This window comes from Hemiscyllium ocellatum, chromosome 32 (assembly GCF_020745735.1).
Source record: "Hemiscyllium ocellatum isolate sHemOce1 chromosome 32, sHemOce1.pat.X.cur, whole genome shotgun sequence".
In the NCBI taxonomy this organism is placed as follows: domain Eukaryota; kingdom Metazoa; phylum Chordata; class Chondrichthyes; order Orectolobiformes; family Hemiscylliidae; genus Hemiscyllium; species Hemiscyllium ocellatum.
Genome location: NC_083432.1, coordinates 4,975,635 through 5,000,303, shown reverse-complemented (window position 1 = coordinate 5,000,303; position 24,669 = coordinate 4,975,635). Strand labels below are relative to the sequence as shown.

At 47.6% G+C, this 24,669-nt stretch overlaps 1 protein-coding gene across 1 annotated transcript in view; it reads right to left on the bottom strand.

Annotated features, from left to right (window-relative positions):
* The window catches only part of ccdc47 (coiled-coil domain containing 47), a 30,020-nt gene extending 5,786 nt beyond the window's left edge, over positions 1-24,234 (bottom strand). The window contains exons 1-12 of the mRNA XM_060848712.1: positions 24,167-24,234; positions 11,993-12,261; positions 8,874-8,978; positions 8,186-8,360; positions 7,505-7,626; positions 6,017-6,082; positions 5,723-5,824; positions 4,688-4,798; positions 3,242-3,327; positions 2,317-2,375; positions 1,819-1,928; positions 725-892 (exon numbers count right to left, since the gene is read on the bottom strand). Of these exons, the coding sequence (XP_060704695.1) occupies positions 725-892; positions 1,819-1,928; positions 2,317-2,375; positions 3,242-3,327; positions 4,688-4,798; positions 5,723-5,824; positions 6,017-6,082; positions 7,505-7,626; positions 8,186-8,360; positions 8,874-8,978; positions 11,993-12,250 (1,362 nt within the window). The 5' untranslated portion in view covers positions 12,251-12,261; positions 24,167-24,234. The remainder of the gene's footprint in view (positions 1-724; positions 893-1,818; positions 1,929-2,316; positions 2,376-3,241; positions 3,328-4,687; positions 4,799-5,722; positions 5,825-6,016; positions 6,083-7,504; positions 7,627-8,185; positions 8,361-8,873; positions 8,979-11,992; positions 12,262-24,166) is intronic.
* Positions 24,235-24,669: the final 435 nt, after the last annotated feature.

The window sequence follows — 24,669 nt, the reverse complement described above, 5'->3', positions numbered from 1 at the left end:
TCTTCTGTCCCTTCATTAAATAATTGATATAAATTGTGAACAGTTGAGGTTCCTGCAGCTCATTTTGCCAACCTGAAAAAGACACATTTACACCGACACTGTGCTTTCTATTAGCCAGCCAGTCTTCCAGCCATGCCAACCTGCTATCCCCTACATTCCAGATTATTAGGAAGAGTCAGGGCAGCATCAAATGTTAGCTTTGCCTCGAACTCTTGGTTGGGAACACCTGACACCACTGCAGGGTACGCATTGCTACTCCCCCTCTAAATCCAAGAACACGGTAACCCTGCTGTAATAGACTTGTCCTATGCTTCAGTTGTACTTTCAGCAGGTTTCTCTCCTCCAATATACACACACAATGAACAGACAGGCATCAAGCAGCAAGCTCATGTCAAATACACTGTGGCTTTACAATGGGCAAACTGGTAAGAACCTTCAGATTAGGAAAGGTAGACTCATGACAACACAGCAGGGTCTAAAAATCCTCTGTGCGTGGTGATGTCAGCCAGGAGCATCAAACACAGCCACTTTGCTGTGAAGTGACAGGACAAAGGTATAAGGCCCAGAAATGATGAGACAGAGACACAGAAACTCACATCACATGGAAAACAGCTGACAGCAGGTTCATTCAGGTCACTCGAGATGGATTTGAATGAAGCTGTGAGAAATGAAAAGCAAAACGAGTGACTGACAAGGGTGGAGCAGTGCCAGAAGGATTTTGTACCTCAAGTCGGCGCTGTTTCTCAGGGTCCTCCTCATTCATGATCCTTTCTTTCTCTGCTCGCTTCTTCTCCTCCCTGCGTGTTTGCGCAGCTTCCTGACGTTGTGCATGCGTCATCTTTAGAAAGTTCTCCTCCACACGAGCACGATTTTTATCAGCTTTTATTTTACCCTGGATGAGGGGGTGATGGTGGAATGAAAGAAAACTAAGCACTTACTTGCACACAGCACTTAGGAGCAAAGGAAACCTAAACCAAACAGACAACAGTTCACCATCACCTTCTAAAACGTAACTAATGACACGCGATAAATGCTGGCCCAGCCAGTGAATCCTTCCTCTCATAAACAAATAAAGAGAAGTGCTGTGGGTGGCACAGTGGTTAGCACTGCTGCCTCACAGCGCCAGAGACCCGGGTTCAATTCCCGACTCAGGCAAATGACTGTGTGGAGTTTGCACGTTCTCCCCGTGTCCGCGTGGGTTTCCTCCCTCAGTCCAAAGATGTGCAGGTTAGGTGAATTGGCCATGCTAAATTGCCCGTAGAGTTAGGTAAAGGGGTAAATGTAGGGGGGTGGGTTGCGCTTCGGCAGGTCAGTGTGGACTTGTTGGGCCGAAGGGCCTATTTCCACACTGTACGTAATCTAATCTAATCTAGTAAAATCTAAGCGATGGTTGGAGGAGGAGGGGTCAAGGTAGTATAAAAGGAGGTGCAAGAGTATCTTTAATGTCAATTAAGGTACATAATCGCTGTTAGATATTTATGGTCATTCTATCTTCAACAGGACAAGTGCAAATACATGTTTATCAAATTCAAAGTAAGCAGATTTGTTTGACAAAGTCATTGAGGGTTGAAGCATGTAAATGAAAGTGAGGGATTAGCTAAGTGGTGCTATACAACCTCAATGCTATCGTAAACAGTGGTCATGTGGGGAGGGGAGGGAGAATGTGGTGGTGAAATCAGAGTGGGAATACAAGCGAGGGAACTACAAATTGGTCTCTCCAGCCTAACAGAATACTGGACGACTGTGAATGTAACAAGCCTTGCTGGGGCAGCTGTGTATTGAGAACAATGAAGCAAAACACGTGAGACGTGCTCTCACCTCTCTGTTCAGGCGGTACTTCTTTGCTTTGTCAATGCTGTGAATAACCATATTCATTAAAGGTAACAAGGACTCCATATCCTTTGGAGAAGTGTTGCCGGTTCCAGGCACTGCGCAGAATAAACATGCATCAAGGTCTAACCTCGATCACAGTCAATCACTTTATACAAACAGCTTCATGGCTTAAAATATCCAAACTGGACGGACTTGATCTCAGGACTGGCCTGAATTTCCAGGACCTGCCATTTGGCCCATCACGTCCAAAGCTTTATCATCCATCAATACAATCTTTATTCAATTGTTCCCATTTTAATTTACAAGGTTTAAATGTTGATTTCTGAATTGAGAAGAGTCATAGTGGATGTGAAACATTAACTGTTTCTCTCTCCACACAAACTGCCAGATTGGAGTTTGTATTTTTATTTTAAGATTTCCAGCATCCTCAGTATTTTGCTTTTATTTGACCCTTAACTGTAGACAGGCTGCACAAGAACTTACCATTAAATGTAAACAGGAGGGTCTTTTTAGTGTCAGGCAGCTTGAGGGGCTGACCCTCTCTAAACAAAAAGGGGAGGAAAAAAGAATTAAAGAGGGACAGAGGAAGCTTCCTCCTAAATGTATGAACAAGGGACACACTGCGAAATACTCCACATTTAGTCAAACTATAAACATATAGTAACTAAAACATATTGATATTAATTTTAGTGCAGCAACAATTCATCACCCCTTTGCTTCTCCCACCAAAACTGAAAGGTTTGAGGCATTGCCATGAGTCACAAACACAAGCTCTGCACCAGGGCATCCCAGTGATTTATTTTCTGACCTCCCATTAGAAGAGGATTTCTGGTCTTAAGGAAAAGTGAAAAGTCATCGAGGCATGAATACAGATTTGGAGATTACAATTCGAGCAGCCATGATGTTAATAAGCGATGAAGTAGAAAGGGTGGGCTGAATGACCGATTCACGCTGTTGGTTTGTCGGATTCATGTAGCAGCAATCTAGACCAGGGTCCTCAGGGGCACGCTCGCTTCCTAAAGGTGTTATCGGCTGCAGATTTCACAGACGTCCAGTCCTTCCCCCAAGACAGTGAGCCAAAATACAGATTGGTCAAATTGCCTGATATCAGCACATCACCAGGAACCTGGATAACGGTTTCCAGGCTAGGTCAGGGATTCAGAAGCTCATGGTAGTCCCCCACTGCTGCCCCCAGACAGATTAGCTTACTACGGTTCACCCCCATCCTCGCACCCATCCCAAATTTCAAACTGGCTCAGAATACCCCTGGACCCTTCACCAAATGCTTTGAACATGTCAGCGTTGCTCCACCCACGCTGCGAATGAACACCCTTCCCCACCCCCCACCACCCCGCAAAATTCCAGAATCAGACAATTACAAAATCATGCTGATCTCGGTAATACCTACTCTTGAATAATTTTAGCCCCGGAGAACTGGTCCGAGAAATGGACAGATTCAATCTTGTCAGCGTGGCTGGACAGGAAATGCACCATCTGGGATCAGCAAAAGAAAACAGACAATAAGTTCTAGAACATACCTGACGAGAGCTAAGAGACAGGACTCTTATGAAAACCTATTGCTGTATAAACTGAATCCGTGATGGACTGGTACAGAGGAAGCATTGCTTACTAAGGTATCGGTCACACAATGAGTTAGATCCTGCACTTGTACAACTGTAGCCTGGGCACAAAACTGTAATGTAAAAGATTCAGTGGGGTGAACCATTTTGCTGCAAAGAACGCTGCTATAAAAAAAACAGTTCCCAGTTTGCAATGACATAGCAAACAGGGAAAGGATAGAGCAACTGTGGGGAATCAGCTCGCCAGACTAGGGCAGGACTCCATTGACAGGTACATGGTGAGGGAACTTTAATCTGCTTCTCAGCTGCATGGTACCTGCCCAGAAGTGTTTCAAACAAAAACAAAAATGCATTGGATGTTGGTATTCTGAAATAAAAGCAGAAAATGTCGAAAATCCAGCTGGTACCTGGGGCAGCATGGGGCTCAGTGGTTAGCACTGCTGCCTCACAACGCCAGGGACCCAGGTTCAATTCCAGCCTCGGGTAACTGTCTGTGTGGAGTTAGCGCATTCTCCCCCTTTTCTCCGGGTACTCTGGTTTCCTCCCACAATCTGAAAGGTGTACAGGTCAGGTGAATTGGCCATGCTAAACTGCCCATAATGTTAGGTGCATTAGTCAGGGGTAAATGTAGGATAGGGGAATGGGTCTGGGTGGGTTACTCTTTGGAAGGTCAGTGTGGACTTGTTGGGCCGAAGGGCCTGTTTCCATACTGTAGGGAATCTAACCTAATCATACCTGTAACTTAAGCAGAGAATCTTTGTTGAATCCATACAAGTTCAGTACTTAACTCTTAACTGTTGTTGTGGTTCTGTTTGCCGAGCTGGGAGTTTTTGTTGCAAACATTTCATTCCCTGTCTAGGTGACATCCTCAGTGCTTGGGAGCCTGCTGTGAAGCGCTTCTGTCATGTTTCCTTCGGCATTTACAGTGGCTTGTCTCTGCCGTTTCCGGATGTCGGTTGCTGTCCGCTGCAGTGGCCACTGTAAATGCCGAAGGAAACATGACAGAAGCGCTTCACAGGAGGCTCCCAAGCACTGAGGATGTCACCTAGACAGAGGACGAAACGTTTGCAACAAAAGCTCCCAGCTTGGCGAACAGAACCACAACAACGAGCACCCGAGCTACAAATCTTCCCCCAAACTTTTAACGCTTAACTCTCACACAATTTACCTGACAAAGGAGCAGCGCTCCAAAAACTTTTAATTTCAAATAGATCTGTTGGATGATAACCTGATGTTGTGTGACTTCTGGCTTCACACACAATTCAGTAACTCACCCTGTTGTCTAGGATACCTTCGGTTACCTCACCCATCTCAGACAGGATCGATAAGGAATCAGGAAGCCCAAATTTAATCCCTGACTTGGGCTTATCGCTGCAAAACTCACTCTAGAAGAGAAAGGAGAAGTGTGTTTAAAAGCTCTTTGACAAACAGCAATCACAATCACTCAGGTAATAATTGGAGGGCCAGAGGTTATTCTTGGAGTAAGGTTTTAAGTCATTAACAGAACAGAAATAAACACATCAATCAGGAAAGGGTTGATGGCAACCATTTTCCCTGCCATTGATGAAGTGTCAGTGTAAAAGGGGATATTACATTTACCTTCTGATTTCCAGCAGTATTGATGTTATTTCAGAAAGTTGACATGTGCACAGTGCAGGTCAAGCTCAAACGCTGGGACCACAAAACCCAAGGCAATCACGGAGGGTGAACCAAGTTACCATAGCCACGCTCCCACTCTAATGGCTCTCAGTTCTGACTAATGGGTCACATCAATTTTCAAGCTTTGAAATGGGATCACAGTTGGATTACTTTTAGGAAGCACTCGGCTAGCGTCTATGTTTATCTGTTTGTTATCTGTGCTTTCAGCAATAATTAAACAGCAATATTCTCAATGATTGCCATCCTTTCCTCCACAGGAAAATAACTGGATTTTCGACAACGTTAAACTGGTGATATGCAGTAATATTAGGTTAGCCCTCTCGATTCCCTGCAGCAATTCAATCAGGTCGTGGCTAATATACACCTCATCTCCATTTTTGAGATAGGTGTAAGGGAGGAAAAGCATTACCCATCAAACATCTGTCAACGCTTGTGTTTTGAAAGCACTGAACTGTTAATGGGGTACCAGTTATAATGATGAAATCTCAAATTCTGAAACATAACATTTGTGCTAACTGCATCAGGATTTAATATATCACATGGTGGTGGCATACACTCCCAGCCTGAATCCAAGCATTCATACCAGTTTACCAAATGCTATAATCGATCCATCAAAGACTACAGCCTCAGGACGGTCTATTATTACGTACCAAATCCTGCATCTCCTTCTGCATCCGGAGCATGGCCTTCCGTGACCCAATAGCAAACACATAGGTGTCCATGTCTTCCTCATTCATTGTCACTTTGATTTGCTACAGAATCAAAACAAAATCTCATTTCCACTAATTTTGTTTTGTCTCACTTCTACTACTGCCATAAGATAGAGACATTCATATTGCAAAGCAATGGTAGGTGGGAGACAGGAAGACAGGTAAGCAAAGTAAGAGAGGCAGAGTGAATGAGACTGTGAAGTGAATGATATGGAATAGTGTTACCGTCCGTACCACTTGATCACTGGCCGGCCTCATCATCCTCGCAAGTACGTTTAACAAATCCTGCCGTTTCAGAAACTAGAAAAGAAGTGACATGTGGTTACAGTAGCAGGCAAACAAACTTCTCTCATCTGCAGGGAATCACACGTTCCACAGATGTGCTTTGTGTACCCTTCCCCATGATTGATTACAACCAACGTAGTCCAGACTACGTCTATTTATGCTCTTCACCATTGCTTTTAGATTTTCATTCACAGGTTAATGAATTCCAGCTGCAATGCTAACCGAGTTTTCCTCACTAAGTGTTAATACATTCAGGGTGGTGATATGGAGAGTACAAATAAAGGAACGGGGTAAGCCAAATGAATCCAGCAATCCCTGGATTTTGACGATGTACAGGATTGGACAGAGAAAAAGGGAGGCTCATAGCAGATAGCAAGAGCGCATAACAGCAGAAACTCTAGAAGAGTATAGAACTTGAAATCAGTGAGGGGAATGATATGCACACAGGAGAGGAGCTGCAATACGATTAAAGAAATAGCACAGACAGAGAGGACATTCTGGCAGCTTGAAAGGAGATAAAATTCCCAGGACCAGATTAAATGTATCCCAGGCGGTTGAGAGGCAAAAGCTTATGCTCGGAACATTGACTCTCCTGCTCCTTGGATGCTGCCTGATAAAGACAGGCTGGATAGAGTGGGTCTATTTTCACTGGAGTCCAGGAGTTTGAGGGGTGATGTTATAGAGGTTTATAAAATCCTGAGGAGTATAGATAAAGTGAATAGTAAAGGTCTATTCCCGTGGGTGGGTGAGTTCAAAACTAGGCAGCATATTTTTAAGGTGAGAGGAGAAAGATTCAAAAGGGACCTGAGCGACAACTTTTTCCACACAGAGGCTGGTTCATGTGAGACATGAGCTGCCAGAGGACGTGCTCGAGGCAGGTCCAGTTACAACATTTAAAATACATTTGGAAGGTCCATGAATGTGAAAGGTTTAGAGGGATATGGGCCAACGGCAGGCAGGTGGGATTAGTTTTGGAAAACTTGATCAGCATAGACAATGGACCAAAGGGTCTGTTTCTGTGCTGTATGACTCTCTGACCTGTGTATTTCCAATGTCTTGTGTTATTTCAGATAGCCAACATTTGGGGTTAGATTTAATCCTTTACCTCACTTCAATAAATGCCTTTTGTCCTGAAGAACATTTCAATCAATGCGACCTTTCATATTTAAGAATATTTGATTTTAACTGAGTCCTTTATCTGTGGTTTATAATTTCTCAATCCATTTGATCAAACCACAAATTCAGAGCAAGTGACATTGAGTCCACCTTCCCCAGATGTTCTTCATGACGATGATAATCAAAATTGAAGTCAAGTAGAACAAAAGAATACTTGATATGTGAATTGTGGAAATCCAAAGAACAGTGTATTCACTTTGTTCACAACTTAAATCCTTGATCTCAAGGCCTTGGAGGCTAGATTCAAGCAGGTTCCCATACCTTCAGCTGAATGAGCATTCCCTCACAGCACACACGCCCTGAGCACCACAGGTTGTAGATATGTTCATTTTCCTGGGTCAGTTTCCCTGTGCTGATGGGTTCTTTATTGATCCCATCATCTCCTGCAAGCAAATAAAATCTCATCAGTTGCTATACTTTGCAACAAACACTCCCAGCTTCCCATCCATTCCAGCAGAGGGAACTGTTAATGGAAAACCATTCAAACTCTGGCCTATTATCACTCTAATTAACCAAAACCACTGCCTATTCGAAGTGCATCTACTGATTTGTCATTCTACCAAGTGCAGTACTGATCCACAGTGTTTGGACGGATCCAATCTGAATATCACTAAGCTCCTCTCTTGCTTAGAAAGTTTCATTTGATGCCTGCTGCTCTGGCTGAGGAAGGCCTAGGAAAAAGAAAGGTCCACTGTGGAGACTGCTCCTGGTCATCGTTAAATGGTCAGCTTGGTTCAGTTCCTGAATCCTCTGGATGTGGAGCCTGGGCCCTCCTGTGTTACAGGACACTGCGCTGTACAGTTGCTCACCTGAAAGTGGTGGTGACACTTGCAGAGCTTAACAGCACAAGCACATGCACATGCACAAGCACTGTGGTCACTGACCGGCTCATCAACAACAGAACAAAACCCTGAGCAAACAGCTCGTCATTCAGGCACTCACCAACAAGGGAAAAGTTGGCCTCCAGCAGTTCTTTGTGAGAGGTGAGCCATGCAGTAGCCAGCCTGCTGTTTCTGTTTTTGCCTATGATGTAGTTCATGATGTAAGCCAACAGGCCTGTCACCATCAGAATCTCCATGTAGTAGCTTTCCCAGCTGTTCTGCAGATGATGTGGGACCTAACCGAGGTCAGGAGGACAACAATCAGAAATGTGAACTGGTGTATGAAAGACAATACACTCAACCCAACCGCAATAATCTGCAGGATCCCAGCACCAACCCCAAACCCTTGGAAATACATTGCTTCCCCAGCATCACCTTCAGCTCTGACTCCTGGGATCTCGGTTCTGTGCCTCATGTCCTGTTCTCTAACCAAAATACCGCGGCAGCAACCTTGGTGTTGCTAGGTAACGTGCAGCTCAAGCTAGCCAAGATTCTGCCCTTGTGCATTTTCTACACAGGACATTTTTTTGAGTGATGTATTTGAAGGCCAGTGACATCGAGCTGTTTTTGTCCCCCACAAGGAAACTGCAGTGTCAGGAATTGGCGGCCTAGCTGGGATCAGCTACGAATGCGGTTTGGGGTGCCTCCCAGCTCATACACCGTGATCCTTTCCCAAACTGCAATTTCCCTGTGGGTCACTCGATTACCAGCAGAGACAACATGTGGTGGGAATGTCTCTGGGTACTTACATTAACAATTTTAATCGGATCTTTGCTTCTGCTGGAAGGTCTGTCCACCTCCTCGTAGCCTTCAAATTCTTCATCATCAAATGGCTCTCCTTCTGCATCTCCTTCCTGTTTCATTAAAAAACGGTATTTTCAGAGAAAAACCCATGTACAACAAAGTTTTATTTTCCCTTTTTTGTCACTTGTGCGAATGGGGCTGAAAACAAGGTTTTTGGGTTTATAGCATAGACCTATTTGATTATTATACTCAAATAAAATTACTGTATTGTTAATAAACTTAAATATTTTGTTTGAAAGAAAAACTGATGCTGAAAATTGATTATTTCCAAACTCTGGAATTGGTTATTCAAAAAATCTGGTTAGACATCATTGGGTCAATTGCAGTTTTTAAAATTACCGTGTTGTAAATACAGAGGTAGAAAGGCTGATTTAGTTGACAGAAACAGGCAGCTGAACTAAGCAAAAGTGAGGATTGCAGATGCTGGCAATCAGAGTCAAGATCAGAGTGGTGCTGGAAAAGCACAGCAGGTCAGGCAGCATCCAAGGAGCAGGAAAATCAACGTTTTTGGCAAAAAGCCCTTCATCAGGAATGAGCTCAGGATGCTGTCTGACCGGCTATGCTTTTCCAGAACAACTCTAACCTTGACCCTGGTTGGTTTTCAGCATCATTTTTACAATGTTGTTTCTGCCACCAACTGGGCGGAAATGTTGCCACATGAAGAAACACAAATCTACATTCATTCTTAAATCATACTTTATGTAGAAAAGGACAAATCTAAATTCTTTACCCTATAACTACCGGCTTAGTTTCTCTTTTCATTCTGTCTTTAGTTCATTTCATCGTGTTAGCGTTTAGTGCCAACGGAATTGCTCATTTCACTATGTGCATACCAACAAGCTATTTAAATCTGGTTCCTTTGAGGGGAGTGAGTGAATGGAGATGGAAGAGAGTGATATCATCGTCAAATCCATTGCCCATCTCACCTGTTAATCAGCTGTGAGGTACTAGATAGTGATGTGTAGTTATAATCTGGCTCATTTTTCTGGGTCCAGATATGCAGGTCAGCGTCATACCCTAACTGCCTGATGTCGGTATGTTGGATGAATACAAAGCAAAACTGGCTTTGCACCACCTCAGTTTCTAATTCAAGGCAAGCTTATGAAGAACCAACTCCGTCTTGATTACTGGGAACGCAGGTATTCCATATGTTTGATGGAGAGGTAATGCTCTCCCTACATTATCCTGGTAGGTGAGGGACAGTGCGACTGGCCACATCCAGGAGGCTTTAAAAAGCCCGCTATGCAGCTCCCACATCTCTCAGTGCTGGGAATCAACTTCAGTTTCGAGAACTTACAGTGATAGATTTCCATGAGAGCAATTGGAGTTGACACCAATCAGCTACTTAATGGTGGAATAGGCTGTGACCAAATGGCCAGCTCATCCCTCACTTCAGGATCAGCCAGTAAATTGAACAATGCTTTTTCATTACCACAGCAGCACTAATGTTGTAAACAAATCATTAATTCATGCAGCAGCTTGGGTGGGAAAGGAAGCACTGGGTCAGTATGGATTTGGAGAAGGGTCAGAGGAATTAGAACCCGCATATTGTAATCAAATATGGTGTATATCAGCTATAACTGGGAAAAAAAAATCAAGTTACTACAAAGTTTTGCACTGAGAATAACACACAAAACCAGGAAAATAGTCCTTATTGACCAAAACAGAACTTCAGAACTTAAAGCAATTATTAAAACATAACTACAGCCTGGCCAGAAATGTTACAGAAATCACCAGGTGGGAAGGATCAGAGAGAGAGAATTGTATTAATTAGAAACAGCACGAGAATACAGGACGTACATAGTAAAGTGGTCCTTAAAGATGCCCCTTTGCATTAGATAATGGAAGGATTGATCATATTACTGAGACTGCTATAGAGTGAAGCTAAGACTTTGTTCAAATCAGAGCTCGAGACTTTTCAGATTAAGGATAATGATGGGCAAATAATAAGATTGTTTTCATTCCACGACATACTGGTGTCGAGAGACCGGTTTCGGTATCAGAAATAAAAAGGGTAGGAGCAACTCCTTTTTGCAATTTGGCAAAAATACAGAAGCTGGTGTTGAAAGTGCTCATGAAGCCTTTACAGAATTTGATGATTGGTCAAAACCGAGGAACATTAAGCATTTTGGGAGGTGGAGAGTAGGGTTATACATCAAGTGACTGATGCGGTGGAGAACACTGGGGCTTGAGTCTGACTCGCCAGCGTTTGCCGTTCTCACTTTCTCTGAGTTGGTGAATGGAAAGGCATGCACGTGTTCTGGAATATAATATTACCACAACCTTTCCTGTTACAATGAACTGTATAGGCAGCAAAGCACTGCCTGAAAGAGGAACAAGAAGAACTTTGAGTTGCTCAACCACTCAAAAAGATCATGGCCGACCTGATTTGAACCTCAATTCTACATTTATGCAAAAGAGAGAAAACAGAGTGTGTGTGTTTTGGATCTTCAACACCCACAGTTCTTCATTAAGTTCTGAATTCCAACATACTACTAATAATCTACCATCCGGTCGGTACTCAAAAATTTATACTGAAAATGTGTTGCTGGAAAAGCGCAGGTCAGGCAGCATCCAAGGAACAGAAGACTCGACGTTTCGGACGTAAGCCCTTCTTCAGGATTTTCCTGATGAAGGGCTTATGCCCGAAACGTCGAGTCTCCTGTTCCTTGGATGCTGCCTGACCTGCTGCGCTTTTCCAGCAACACATTTTCAGCTCTGATCTCCAGCATCTGCAGACCTCACTTTCTCCTCAAAAATCTATCCCTGCCTTAAAAATATCTAAAGATTCTGCATCCACTGTATTTTGGCGAAGCGAATTCCAAATGCTCTCAATCCTCAGGAGAAATTATCGCATCATTTTTCTTACATGGGCAATCTCTTATTTTTAAACTGTGACTTGTAGTTCTAGATTCTCCCACAGTAAGAAATATCCTTTCCACATACGCTCGAATAAGTTCCCTCAGGATCTGACATGGATCAATGCTGTCTATTGTAGAACAGCAAAAACCTTGGTTCAATATTTCAGCATGCAAAAAAAGCAGTCCCAGGGTGTGTCACTTACTCCTGCCACATCGGAATCCTCAAAGTCTTCCTGGTTTTCATCTTGATCCTCCACTTCTACAGTTGCCTCTTCCTCATCATCTTGAACAGTAGTGACCTTCTGAAGAGTTTCCTGGGGTACGTCCTCACTTGTGTCTTCAAACTCTGCAAAGTCATTGTCATCATAATCAGCAATGTCATCGGTGTCCTCAAAGTCTTCAAACTTGCCAGCTGCAAGCCCACAGCTCAGCAAGAGGTGAAACAGAAAGTAAAACTGCATGGTGCTTCAGTCTGAAAGAAAACAAAGGTTCAGAACACAACAGCAAAAAATGTGCATGCAACACAGCAGGTTCTTAAGTGTACCATAAGATCAGTCTTTCAATGACGGTATCAATGATCCACATCACCATGTTAGCCACCTCAATTCTACTTCCTCATTGCACTTGTGTAACAACAAGTTGTCAATCTCAGCTGATATTTTCTATTGGCTGTAAGTCACATGACTAGCTTTGGGTAGGGTGCAAACAATCAGAAATCCATTCCCCTTTATGTGATACTATTCCTCAGTGGCTGAGTTCTAAGCTTAAGTTTGTACCCACAGGATGAAATCAATCAACATTCTCACACGCTGAATGCTGGAAAAAGTGTGGTCCAAGCTACAGATCTTGCAACATCTTGAAGGGACTGTTTTTATTGAGCTCAAAAGGAAAGCTCAGTCTGCTGCGAACTCAGTACTGTATCTGCTCACCTGACCTGTAGCTAGCTTTGCTCAAGATGTCCCAATGCCTTGAAAACAAAAATCTTGATCTTCAAATTCTTCTACCATCTCATATTCTGGTATACCTGCATAGCCTGTGGATTTTGATTCTCTGCACACACCCCTTAGTGAACAAATATTCACAATTCAGCCAGCAACCTGATGCAGCACACAAGGTTATCACTTCATGCAGATATCTTCTGGTTGCATCAGGCAGAGACAGCTCACATTCAAGACAAAACAAGGTACGTCACAAATGTCACACCCAGGGGAAAATCCAAACTAAGCATACATTCAAATTAATTAACCAAATGACTAAAAATGCACCTCAATGAACATGCCCATCTTCAGCAGCAATGTTAGCTTTCATTATTGATAATCAAGATTGACAACCTCAAAGATCACACGACACCAGGTTATAGTCCAGCAGGCGTGTCGTGGTTTGTCACAGGCTCTGAAAGTGTGCGCATGTGAGAACATCTTTGCTTCAAGATATGAACACGAGGTCAACAGCATCTGAGGTTTGATTAGATCAGATTAGATTCCCTACAGTTTCAAATAAAGCTGTTGGACTACAACCTGGTGTTGTGTGATTTTTGACTTTGTCCATCCCAGTCCAACACTGACACCTGCACATCAAGATTAACAATGTCACTGTCAAAGGAGTGATGAGGGCCATATGGGGATGGAAAGAAAGTGAGATTACTCTTTGTTGTGAAGCAAGTCAAGCAGGGATTTAATAACACTGTGCAAGGTCTTGATAAAGTAAATAAAGGAACTGCTTCTACTTGTAGAAGGATTGCTAAACAGAGAACAGAAAACTGAGATTAGCAGCAAAATAACCATCATCGAAAGAAGAAAATGTAAGCAGTGGGCTGTGATTTGAAATGCACTACCGAGAAGAGCAGAACAAGCCAACTGTGCAATAACTTTCAGTAAGGAGCTAAATGCAATTTGAAAAGGAAGTCTACAGGACTATTGGGGAGAGAGCAGGTGAGTGGAACAAATGAAACAGCTCCTCTGAAGAACCACCATTAGCATCATGAACCGGATCGTACGATCCGACAAACATTTAAAGTGGGCAATGGACACTTTCAGAAACCTTGCAGGACAATATTTAAGACTTGTGAAAACTTGCTTTGGAGTTTGGGCCACTGCCACGAGGTAAAATAAGGATTCACTTGGAAATGTATAGTGTATTGTACGGTTTAAATTACAGAAAAACTGCTGCTGTTGACTAGTGTTCGGCTTGAAACAGAAACAACATTCACTAACAGGAACTCACATATTAATACTTAAAGGATTTGAGACATTGGAGCTTCACTATCTGTGGACCAGAGGGTCCAGCTTCAAGCCCCCACCAGGACTTGCCGGCCACAGGAGCGTTGGTGATTTGATTTAACGGCTGAAAACCAGCCCACACATTCTTCCAACAATTCCCCAAAGACAAAAGTGTGTGCATGTGAGAACATAGATGAAAAGAACTTGAAACATTTTTGCTTCAAGATATGAGCACTGGGTCAGCAGCACCTGAGGTTGGGTTGCCCAGTCAGCCACATCATCTGTTTCCAATTCTCACTAGATTATTCCAACTGTAAGAGAGCTGCTGGTGGAGAGCGGTAATGCTGGAGGCCAGGCTGTTACCTCTTTGATTTCATTGACTTCACTGTCCATCAGAAGCTGACAAGTGCTGCCTTTACATGATCTAACAGGACACAAACAAAACTCAGGGCTCCTCAATTCAATCTTGCTCTGCCCTCAGAATTCTCCTACATAAAAACTAAACTGGAGGTGTTTGCAATAACAATGATGTCCTTATATTTGTCTATTATTTCAACTGGAAGAACACAGAAAATGGTTGAATGTTCTCAATGTGATAAATCCATCAGTTTATCACTCAGTACAGCATTCTTCAAATGTTCAAGGAAAGAACAAATGGCAACAATCCAAAAATGGCAGCAGCATTTGGGAACAGCCTGATCAAAACAATGCTCTCAATAATCGTTCAACTGTGGAGCACAAGGGTTAAAGTATTGTCATCACCACAGCCACATCCCTCCCCTTAACACACATCCACCCACCCACCCACCCACCCTTCGTAAGCATGTAACCACCGACTCTGCACAGAGAAGGAAATCTGCTGTCCTTACCTGGTGTGGCATACACCTGACTCCAGGCTCTCGGCAATGTGGCAGGCTCTTAATTGCATTCTAGGCAATTAGAATCAGGCAAGGAATGCTGATCTGGCCAATAGTGCTCACATAAATGAATAAAATAGGTTTTAAAAGCCATTGGTTTAATTTGGACTGTGTGAATAGCACGTCTCAGTTCACCAAAATAAACCCAGGAATATGCTGACTGACTGGCTGTGACAGCTGATTACATACACAAATACTTAACGCCAGGCATGATCCAGAACAGGGAAGAGCCTTAGCCCAAGTGCTCATATGGAATTTCTCCAAGTTGTCCTGGCTAGCCTCCTGGAAAAGGCTGGACCATGCCTCTCTTCCTACTGTCCTTCGATTTCCTTCCATCTCCAAAATATATTATTAAGCTCAACCCAAACTGACCCATTACCTGAGCACTCCAGTCAACTGGGCTAAGGAATGCCAAAGTGAAGACATTTTCATCTCAGTCCTAAACAATCACCCCTTAACCTGAGACCATAACCACATGATTAGGGATTATTTAACTAGGAGAACTATTTGCTGGGCATATACCTGATCAAGGCACCTATGAATGCAAGTGTTTCTGGTTTCATTCCTCAAAGGTCTGGCTTTAGTTGTTTGTGGCGTCTTGTCTAAAGGACTAACAACAAATAATTTCTTTGCATCACCATTTAATATCTTGGAAGTTTGTATCAAATTATTGTTTTAGCTTCCAAATTCCAAGGAATGTAATGTTCTGATCATCCACTGTGACTTAACCCTGGAACCTAACATCCAGGGAGAGAATGCAGTGAGTATTTACAAATAGCATATCCTTTTTTAGGTTTGCTGTTCACAATACCCAAGGTGTGACTGAAACAACGGTTTGTACAACTACAATAGAATTTCTCCCCCCGGCTGTTTCAAACCTCACACTTGCCTACACTGAAGGGAGTCTGGCTCCTCCTTAGTGAAGGTTGACTTCGGAACAGGGAAAGGCCTAGATGGTAAGGTTGACATTTGTGTTTGTATTAAACTACGGACCTACAATAAACCCTTCTACATCTCAGTCTCTTGTTGCCTAATTCAACAAATGGATAATGGTCAAAAGGGATGGGCTTCTGACGCAGTGCATTGAAACATTAATCAGGGATTGAGCTCTCTTAGATGTAGTCTCATGTAAATAGGTACACGAAAGGGTGGCTCAGAGTAATGCCGGAAAAAGCCGTAAGATTGGAAGCAATTTCAAACCCAGCAAAGGTGAACCAAGAAACCGATAAAAAGGAATGATTTGGAGGTGCTTGTGTTGGACTAGGGTGTACAAAGTTAAAAAGCACACAACACCAGGTTAGAGTCCAACAGGTTTAATTGGAAGCACACTAGCTTTTGGAGTACTGCTTCGGACAACCACCTGATGAAAGAGCAGTGCTCCGAAAGCTAGTGCTTCCAATTAAACCTGTTGGACTCTAACCTGGTGTTGTGCTTTTTAGCTTTATAAAGAGGAAAACAGTGTAAGGACCCAAAAACATAAAGGCGGTTGATACAAGCTTCCTTAGGATTGTAAAAAGGGAAAGCTTAGCGAGAGCAAATATGGGTCCACTACAGGTGGAGACAGGAGAATTTACTGTGGGGTACACAGAAATGTTAGACAGAACTAAACAATTCGTCAAGAGGTCACACAGCATCCGAGGAACAGGAAAGTCAATGTTTCAGGTCGAAACCTTTTGTCAGGACTCAGATGTTAACTGAGTTTCAAATCTGTGCTGTTTAATATATTATCCAGATTATGTGATCAAATGTCTGGAATTCTCTATCCCAGAGTTCTCTGGAGGTTAAACCACTAAAGTTATTTAAAGAAAAGACAGATAAGCTTTTAAAATATCGGGGAGTTGAGGACTATGATGAGCTGGTACAGAAGTAGAATTGAAGCTTGGGGCAGATCAGCCATGGTCTTGCTGAATGGCAGGACAAGCATGTGGAGTAAATAGCCTACACCGCTTTTAGTTCCTATGTAATCCTGTACTGGCTAATCTCCATTAGCTCCATACACCAATACATTAAATTCAAGACCCTGTCTCTCCACAGATCTCTCCATTTCATCATCACACCCTGCCCTCTTCTCCAAGTTCTTCACAAACTTCATTCAATCACTGACATTGTAACCCCAATCAGGCAATGCACCCCAATGACACCCAACACCCGCTATCCCGACGCACAACACCCGCTACCCGAATGACACCCGCCACCCCGATACCCAACACCAGCCAACCAACGCCCGCCACCCCAACGACACCCAACAGCCGGCACCCCAACGACGTCCAACAGCCGGCACCCCAACGACGCCCAACACCCGCCATCCCAATAGCATCCAACAACTGCCATTCTCATGCAGAGGTGAAGGCATTTATGGCAATTTCTTTAGTTTGCAGGAAACCTCAAGTAATAATGGAGCTGAATCTGCCTGTACACTGCAGCCAACGTAACATGAGAATTATTTCAATTTGTCAGTTGGTGTTATCTAATCTTTGCTTCCTCGTTTACCATGTCTTAGATTTGTTTTTAAACCATACGAGGTGCGAGGATAGAAAGGGAAGCAAATCCTTCTCTCCAGATGTCACAACCTATGCTCTACCTCACAGACCAAATATCTGAGGTTGAGAATCAATCAATTCCATCAAATTACTCAATGGTCTGTTGGAGCTTTCATGTCCAACAGGTCTTCGTGACCCTGCACCTTTGCTCTTGTGTTTGAGAAAGTAGTACAGATATTTCTTTTTCTGACAAGTGCTTATGTAAAAAGGCCAACAAAATGGTTTCCTATTGTGTCTGAATGGAAGTTCAGGTGGTATACATTTAGATTGGATATGTTCTCTCCGGAGCAGTGCCACTAGTTGGCTACAAAACTTACCTTAAGAGGGATACTAAAAGTGTTGTTAACACACACCCACACCCACGGATGCTTTTTCACTGCAACCAGCTCAAACTAAATTACTATATGATAGATACTGTCTTGTGAAGATAGAATCACTCAATAAATTACAAATCATCTCAATGATGTGGATAAAGGAGCCAAATATTCAATTTGCTGATGACATAACAAGTAAGAGACTAAACTATTAAACGGACAATAAGGGGTCCTCAAAGGGATTTTGACAAGTTAAGTGAATGTGCAAAAATTTGGCACATGGAATATAATGTAGGAAAATGTAAACTCGTCCACTTTAGCAGGAAACAAGTAAAAAACAGCATATTATTTAAAGAGAGAGAGAGAGAGATTGCATACTCCAGAGGTAGAGAGGAAATTTGGTATCCTACAGCACGAGTCACAAAAAGAGTATGCAGGTACAGCAAATGGTTAAAACAATAAATGGAATGTGGCCATTTATTGCAAGAGGAATGGAATCTAGAACTAGAGGTGTTTTGCTGCAGTTATACAGGGCATTGGTGAGACTATAAATGGTATATTGCATACATCTTTGTGTCTCATTATTGAAGGATACTTATATCTTATAAACAGATTCAAGAAGGTTCTCTCAATTGATTACTGGGATAGAGCTGGAGATCATCTTTTAAGGTTTGTACAGGTGGGGTCTGCAACCAATGGAATTTAGAACAGATTATCTTATTCATTTGTATAAGACCCTAATGAGACCTGACAGAGTGGATCTAGAAAGGATGCTTCCTCTTATAACAGGAAATAGAACTACACGAAGACAGTTGAAATTAATCAATTTTAAGATGGAGATAAGGAGAAATTATTCCTCTGAAATGAGGGGTAGGCAAAAACGTGAAGCTGTAGACACAATCAGATCTTATTAAAAAAGCACAGCAGGCTCAACAGGCCGAATGGCCTCTCCTGCTCCTAATTTTTTATCATTTACAGGAGAGATTCTCCCTTCACCACCAAGGGCAGGTTGTAGTAATCCAGAGAGTAGCATGCAAAAACTGTTTAGAGGAGTCCAGCTCGGTTTTAGCAACTGGCCTCCTACTTTCTAACGTTTTTTTGGGCGGCACGGTGGCACAGTGGTTAGCACTGCTGTCTCACAGCGCCTGAGACCCGGGTTCAATTCCCGACTCAGGCGACTGTCTGTGTGGAGTTTGCACGTTCTCCCCGTGTCTGTGTGGGTTTCCTGCGGGTGCTCCGGTTTCCTCCCACAGTCCAAAGATGTGCGGGTCAGATGAATTGGCCATGCTAAATTGCCCGTAGTGTTAAGTAAGGGGTAAATGTAGGGGTATGGGTGGGTTGCACTTAGGTGGGTCGGTGTGGACTTGTTGGGCCGAAGGGCCTGTTTCCACGCTGTAAGTAATCTAATCTAATTTCAAACTGCCATTCACTATGCTTGAGTTTGGATCGGGCGATACAAAACTTTAAAGGTGCATTGGACAGCGAAGAGAGTTACCTCAGATTACAGCAGGATCTGGACCAGATGGCGAATGGGCTGAGGAGTGGCAGATGGAGTTTAATTTAGATAAATGTGAGGTGCTGCATTTTGGGAAAGCAAATCTTAGCAGGACTTATACACTTAATGTTGTTGAAAAAAGAGACCTTGGAGTGCAGGTTCATAGCTCTTTGAAAGTGGAGTCTCAGGTACATAGGATAGTGAAGAAGGGGTTTGGTATGTTTTCCTTTATTGGACAGCGTATTGAGTACAGGAGTTGAGAGGTCATGTTGTGGCTGTACATGACATTGGTTAGGCCACTTTTGGAACACCTGGCGCAATTCTGGTCTCCTTCCTGTCAGAAGGATATTGTGAAACTTGAAAGGGTTCAGAAAAGATTTACAAGGATGTTGCCAGGGTTGGAGGATCTGAGGAAGAGGCTGAACAGGCTGGGGCTGTTTTCCCTGGAGCGTCGGAGGCTGAGGGGTGACCTTATAGAGGTTTACAAAATTATGAGGGGCATGGATAGGAAAAACAGACAAAGTCTTTTCCCTGGGGTCGGGGAGTCCAGAACTAGAGGACATAGGTTTAGGGTGAGAGGGGAAAAGATAGAAAAGAGACCTAAGGGACAACCTTTTTCACACAGAGGGTGGTATGTGTATGGAATGAGCTGCCAGGGAAAGTGGTGGAGGCTGGTACAATTGCAACATTTAAGAGGCATTTGGATGGGTATATGAATAGGAAGGGTTTGGAGGGATATTGGCCGGGTGCTGGCAGGTGGGACTAGATTGGATTGGGATATCTGGTCGGCGTGGACAAATTGGACTGAACGGTCTGTTTCCTTGCTGTACATCTGTATGACTCTAATGGGTGAGATTTTATACGTGGTCTCGATGTGATGAAAATATCTATTTCCGGCCTACCTTCTTGGAAAGAAGGCCTTACATTAAACACTGGGTGAATAGTTTTCTTGTCTTACTATAGGTTTGAGTCACTCTTCACATTGCAAGATTAAAGTCACACACAGTATTCCGAAATAAGCGATTTGCCAAGTGTGGTCTTTTCCTGACGAAGGGCTTTTGCCCGAAACGTCGATTTTCCTGCTCCTCGGATGCTGCCTGACCTGCTGTGCTTTTCCAGCATCACTCTGATCTAGACTCTGATTTACAGCCTCTGCAGTCCTTGTTTTAACCTACTGGGAAGCAAATGCCTATAAAGGGACATGTTCCCCTAGCTTAATTGATGGCACCACTAACCCAAATGTTTAATTTCGAAATATCCATGGTGGTGTTATCACAGTGCTACAGAGAGGAGTGAGTGGAATACAAAGCACAGCAAAGCAAAGTGCTGGGATAACTCCGCAGCATTTGTGGACTTAGGAAGGCCCAATGCCCTGGGATGCCATGGGAGGAGAGGATTTCCTATCCCATCCAATTCTACAGTTGACCTGCGATGACAGGGGCTGGGCACACTGGTTGAAAAAATTCCAACATTTAAGTCCCTCAATTCTGCAATCCAACAGTGGGACAAAATTAGCTGAACTTGCTCATAAAAAAAGCATTTGACATAATTAAAAACAACTTAAAAGTATATATTACAAAGCTTCTTTTCCAAGAAGAATTATAGGATCCCCTACACTGCAAAAAGATGCTATTCGGCCCATCGAGTCTGCATCAACGGTCAGGAAAGCATCCTACAGCTCGACTGAAACATGAAGTTTTTACAATGGCTAACCCAGTGGTCTGCACGTACCATAGAAGGTAATTTTGTTTCCATGGCCAATCGGCCGAACCTGTACAGCTTTGTACTATATGAGGAAACAGGAGCACCCAGAGGAAACCCATGAAGGCACAGGGAAGGTGCAAACTCCACACAGACACACACACAGACACACACACAGACAGACACACACACACAGACACAGACACAGACACACAGACACACAGACACACAGAGACACAGAGACACAGACACACAGACACACAGACACAGACACAGACACACAGACACAGACACACAGACACAGACACACAGACACAGACACAGCTGCCCAAGGTTGGACTCAAACCCAGATCCTTCGTGCTGTGAGGCAGCAATGCCAATCAGTTTGCCACACTGCCAACCTGCGAAGGTTTGAGGCAGTTCAACAAGGAGGTTACTGCGAGGTCTCACTTTATGTTGAAATTCTCAGAAGACAACTGGAAAAACTATTAAATCAATAAATGTACCTACATTTACTGATCACATTATAATGAAAGAGGAATCAGGCAGAGAGGGTCGGCAAAGGGATTAGCGAGGGAGAGCAAAGTATGTCACTAAAGTAGGTGGGGGTGGGGGGCTGGGTGGGGAGAGAGGGTGAGGGGGAGAGAGAGTGCAGGGGGGTGAGGGCGAGAGGGGGGTGGGGAGAGAGAGCGCTGGGGAAGGGGGGCAAGAGAGCGGGGGAGGGGGGAAGGGAGAGTGGGGGGAGGGGGAAAGGGAGAGCGGGGAAGGGAGAGCGGGGGGAGGGAGAGCGGGGGGAGGGAGAGCGGGGAAGGGAGAGCGGGGAAGGGAGAGCGGGGAAGGGAGAGCGGGGGGGGGGCGGGGAAGGGAGAGCGGGGGGGGAGGGGGAAGGGAGAGCGGGGGGGGAGGGGGGGAAGGGAGAGCGGGGGGGGAGGGGGGGAAGGGAGAGCGGGGGGGGAGGGGGGGAAGGGAGAGCGGGGGGAGGGGGGGAAGGGAGAGCGGGGGGAGGGGGAAGGGAGAGCGGGGGGAGGGGGAAGGGAGAGCGGGGGGAGGGGGGAGGGGGGAAGGGAGAGCGGGGAAGGGAGAGCGGGGAAGGGAGAGCGGGGGGGGAGGGGGAAGGGAGAGCGGGGGGGGAGGGGGAAGGGAGAGCGGGGGGGGAGGGGGAAGGGAGAGCGGGGGGGGGGGGGGGAGGGAGAGAGCGGGGGGGAAGGGAGAGCGGGGGGGGAGGGGAGAGGGGGGGGGGAAGGGAGAGGGGGGAAGGGAGAGCGGGGAAGGGAGAGCGGGGGGGGAGGGGGGGAAGGGAGAGCGGGGGGGGAGGGGGGGAAGGGAGAGCGGGGGGGGAGGGGGGGAAGGGAGAGCGGGGGGGGGGGGGGGGGGAAGGGAGAGCGGGGGGGAGGAGGGGGGGAAGGGAGAGCGGGGGGGAGGGGGGGAAGGGAGAGCGGGGGGAGGGGGGGAAGGGAGAGCGGGGGGAGGGGGAAGGGAGAGCGGGGGGAGGGGGAAGGGAGAGCGGGGGGAGGGGGAAGGGAGAGCGGGGGGAGGGGGAAGGGAGAGCGGGGGGAAGGGAGAGCGGGGGGAAGGGAGAGCGGGGGGAAGGGAGAGCGGGGGGGGAGGGGGAAGGGAGAGCGGGGGGGGAGGGGGAAGGGAGAGCGGGGGGGGAGGGGGGAAGGGAGAGCGGGGGGGGAGGGGGGGAAGGGAGAGCGGGGGGGAGGGGGGAAGGGAGAGCGGGGGGGAGGGGGAAGGGAGAGCGGGGGGGGAGGGGGGGAAGGGAGAGCGGGGGGGGAGGGGGGAAGGGAGAGCGGGGGGGGAGGGGGGAAGGGAGAGCGGGGGGGGAGGGGGGGAAGGGAGAGCGGGGGGGAGGGGGAGAGCGGGGGGGAGGGGAGAGCGGGGGGGGAAGGGAGAGGGGGGAAGGGAGAGCGGGGAAGGGAGAGCGGGGGGGGGGGGGGGGGGAAGGGGGAGGGGGGGAAGGGAGAGCGGGGGGGGAGGGGGGAAGGGAGAGCGGGGGGGGAGGGGGGAAGGGAGAGCGGGGGGGGAGGGGGGAAGGGAGAGCGGGGGGGGAGGGGGGGAAGGGAGAGCGGGGGGGGAGGGGGGGAAGGGAGAGCGGGGGGGGAGGGGGGGAAGGGAGAGCGGGGGGGAGGGGGGAAGGGAGAGCGGGGGGGAGGGGGAAGGGAGAGCGGGGGGGGGGGGGGGAAGGGAGAGCGGGGGGGGAGGGGGGAAGGGAGAGCGGGGGGGGAGGGGGGGAAGGGAGAGCGGGGGGGAGGGGGGAAGGGAGAGCGGGGGGGGAGGGGGAAGGGAGAGGGGGGGAAGGGAGAGGGGGGAGGGGGGGAAGGGAGAGCGGGGGGGGGAGGGGGGGAAGGGAGAGCGGGGGGGGGAGGGGGGGGAAGGGAGAGCGGGGGGGAGGAGGGGGGAGGGAGAGCGGGGGGGGAGGGGGGGAAGGGAGAGCGGGGGGGGAGGGGGAAGGGAGAGCGGGGGGGGGGGGGGGGAAGGGAGAGCGGGGGGGGAGGGGGGGAAGGGAGAGCGGGGGGGGAGGGGGGGGGGGAAGGGAGAGCGGGGGGGGAGGGGGGGAAGGGAGAGCGGGGGGGGGGGGGGGAAGGGAGAGCGGGGGGGGAGGGGGGGGGGGGAAGGGAGAGCGGGGGGGGAGGGGGGGAAGGGAGAGCGGGGGGGAGGAGGGGGGAGGGAGAGCGGGGGGGAGGAGGGGGGAGGGAGAGCGGGGGGGAGGAGGGGGGAGGGAGAGCGGGGGGGGGAGGGGGGGAAGGGAGAGCGGGGGGGAGGAGGGGGGAGGGAGAGCGGGGGGGAGGAGGGGGGGGAGGGAGAGCGGGGGGGGAGGGGGGGAAGGGAGAGCGGGGGGGAGGGGGGGAAGGGAGAGCGGGGGGGAGGGGGGGGGAGGGAGAGCGGGGGGGAGGAGGGGGGAGGGAGAGCGGGGGGGAGGAGGGGGGAGGGAGAGCGGGGGGGGAGGGGGGGAAGGGAGAGCGGGGGGGAGGGGGGGGGAGGGAGAGCGGGGGGGAGGAGGGGGGAGGGAGAGCGGGGGGGGGGGAGGGGGGGGAGGGAGAGCGGGGGGGAGGAGGGGGGAGGGAGAGCGGGGGGGGAGGGGGGGAAGGGAGAGCGGGGGGGGGGGGGGGGGGAGGGAGAGCGGGGGGGGGGGGGATAGCGGGGGGAGGGGGGAGTGACATTGAGAGCCCCCTCCCCCCGGGTCTCACCTTGTTCAGCTCCGGCTCCTGGCTCCGCCCACGGAAATGACGTTGCCATGACGGCGCTACCGTCCTTCCTAACGGCTGAAGGCGCGTGGCTGCCCCGCCCCTTGACCTTTGACCCTCCGATTCCCCCCACCCACACACACGGTTAGGAATGTCCCCCAATTGAACCTTAACCCCACCCCCATCCCCCACCCCCCCACTCTCTATCCCCCACCCCCATCCCCCACCCCCCACTCTCTATCCCCCACCCCCACCCCCGGGTGGTCTCAGGGCTGTCCACTCCATCCTGGAACAGAGGCCTGTGCTGTCCCCACCCTCCGGCCTGGCCCCCCCTCCCCCCCCATCAGGGCCTGGCTCTGGGGGTCCTCAGGGGCCCCTGTCATGTCTGTCCCTCTGTGGGTTATGCTGAATGTTTCTGGTTTGACCCTGATGCCCCTGGTCCCTCTGACAGCTCCTACCCCCCGGGACATTGGTGGTACCGGTGCTGCCCCCCTGCCACCTGGGAT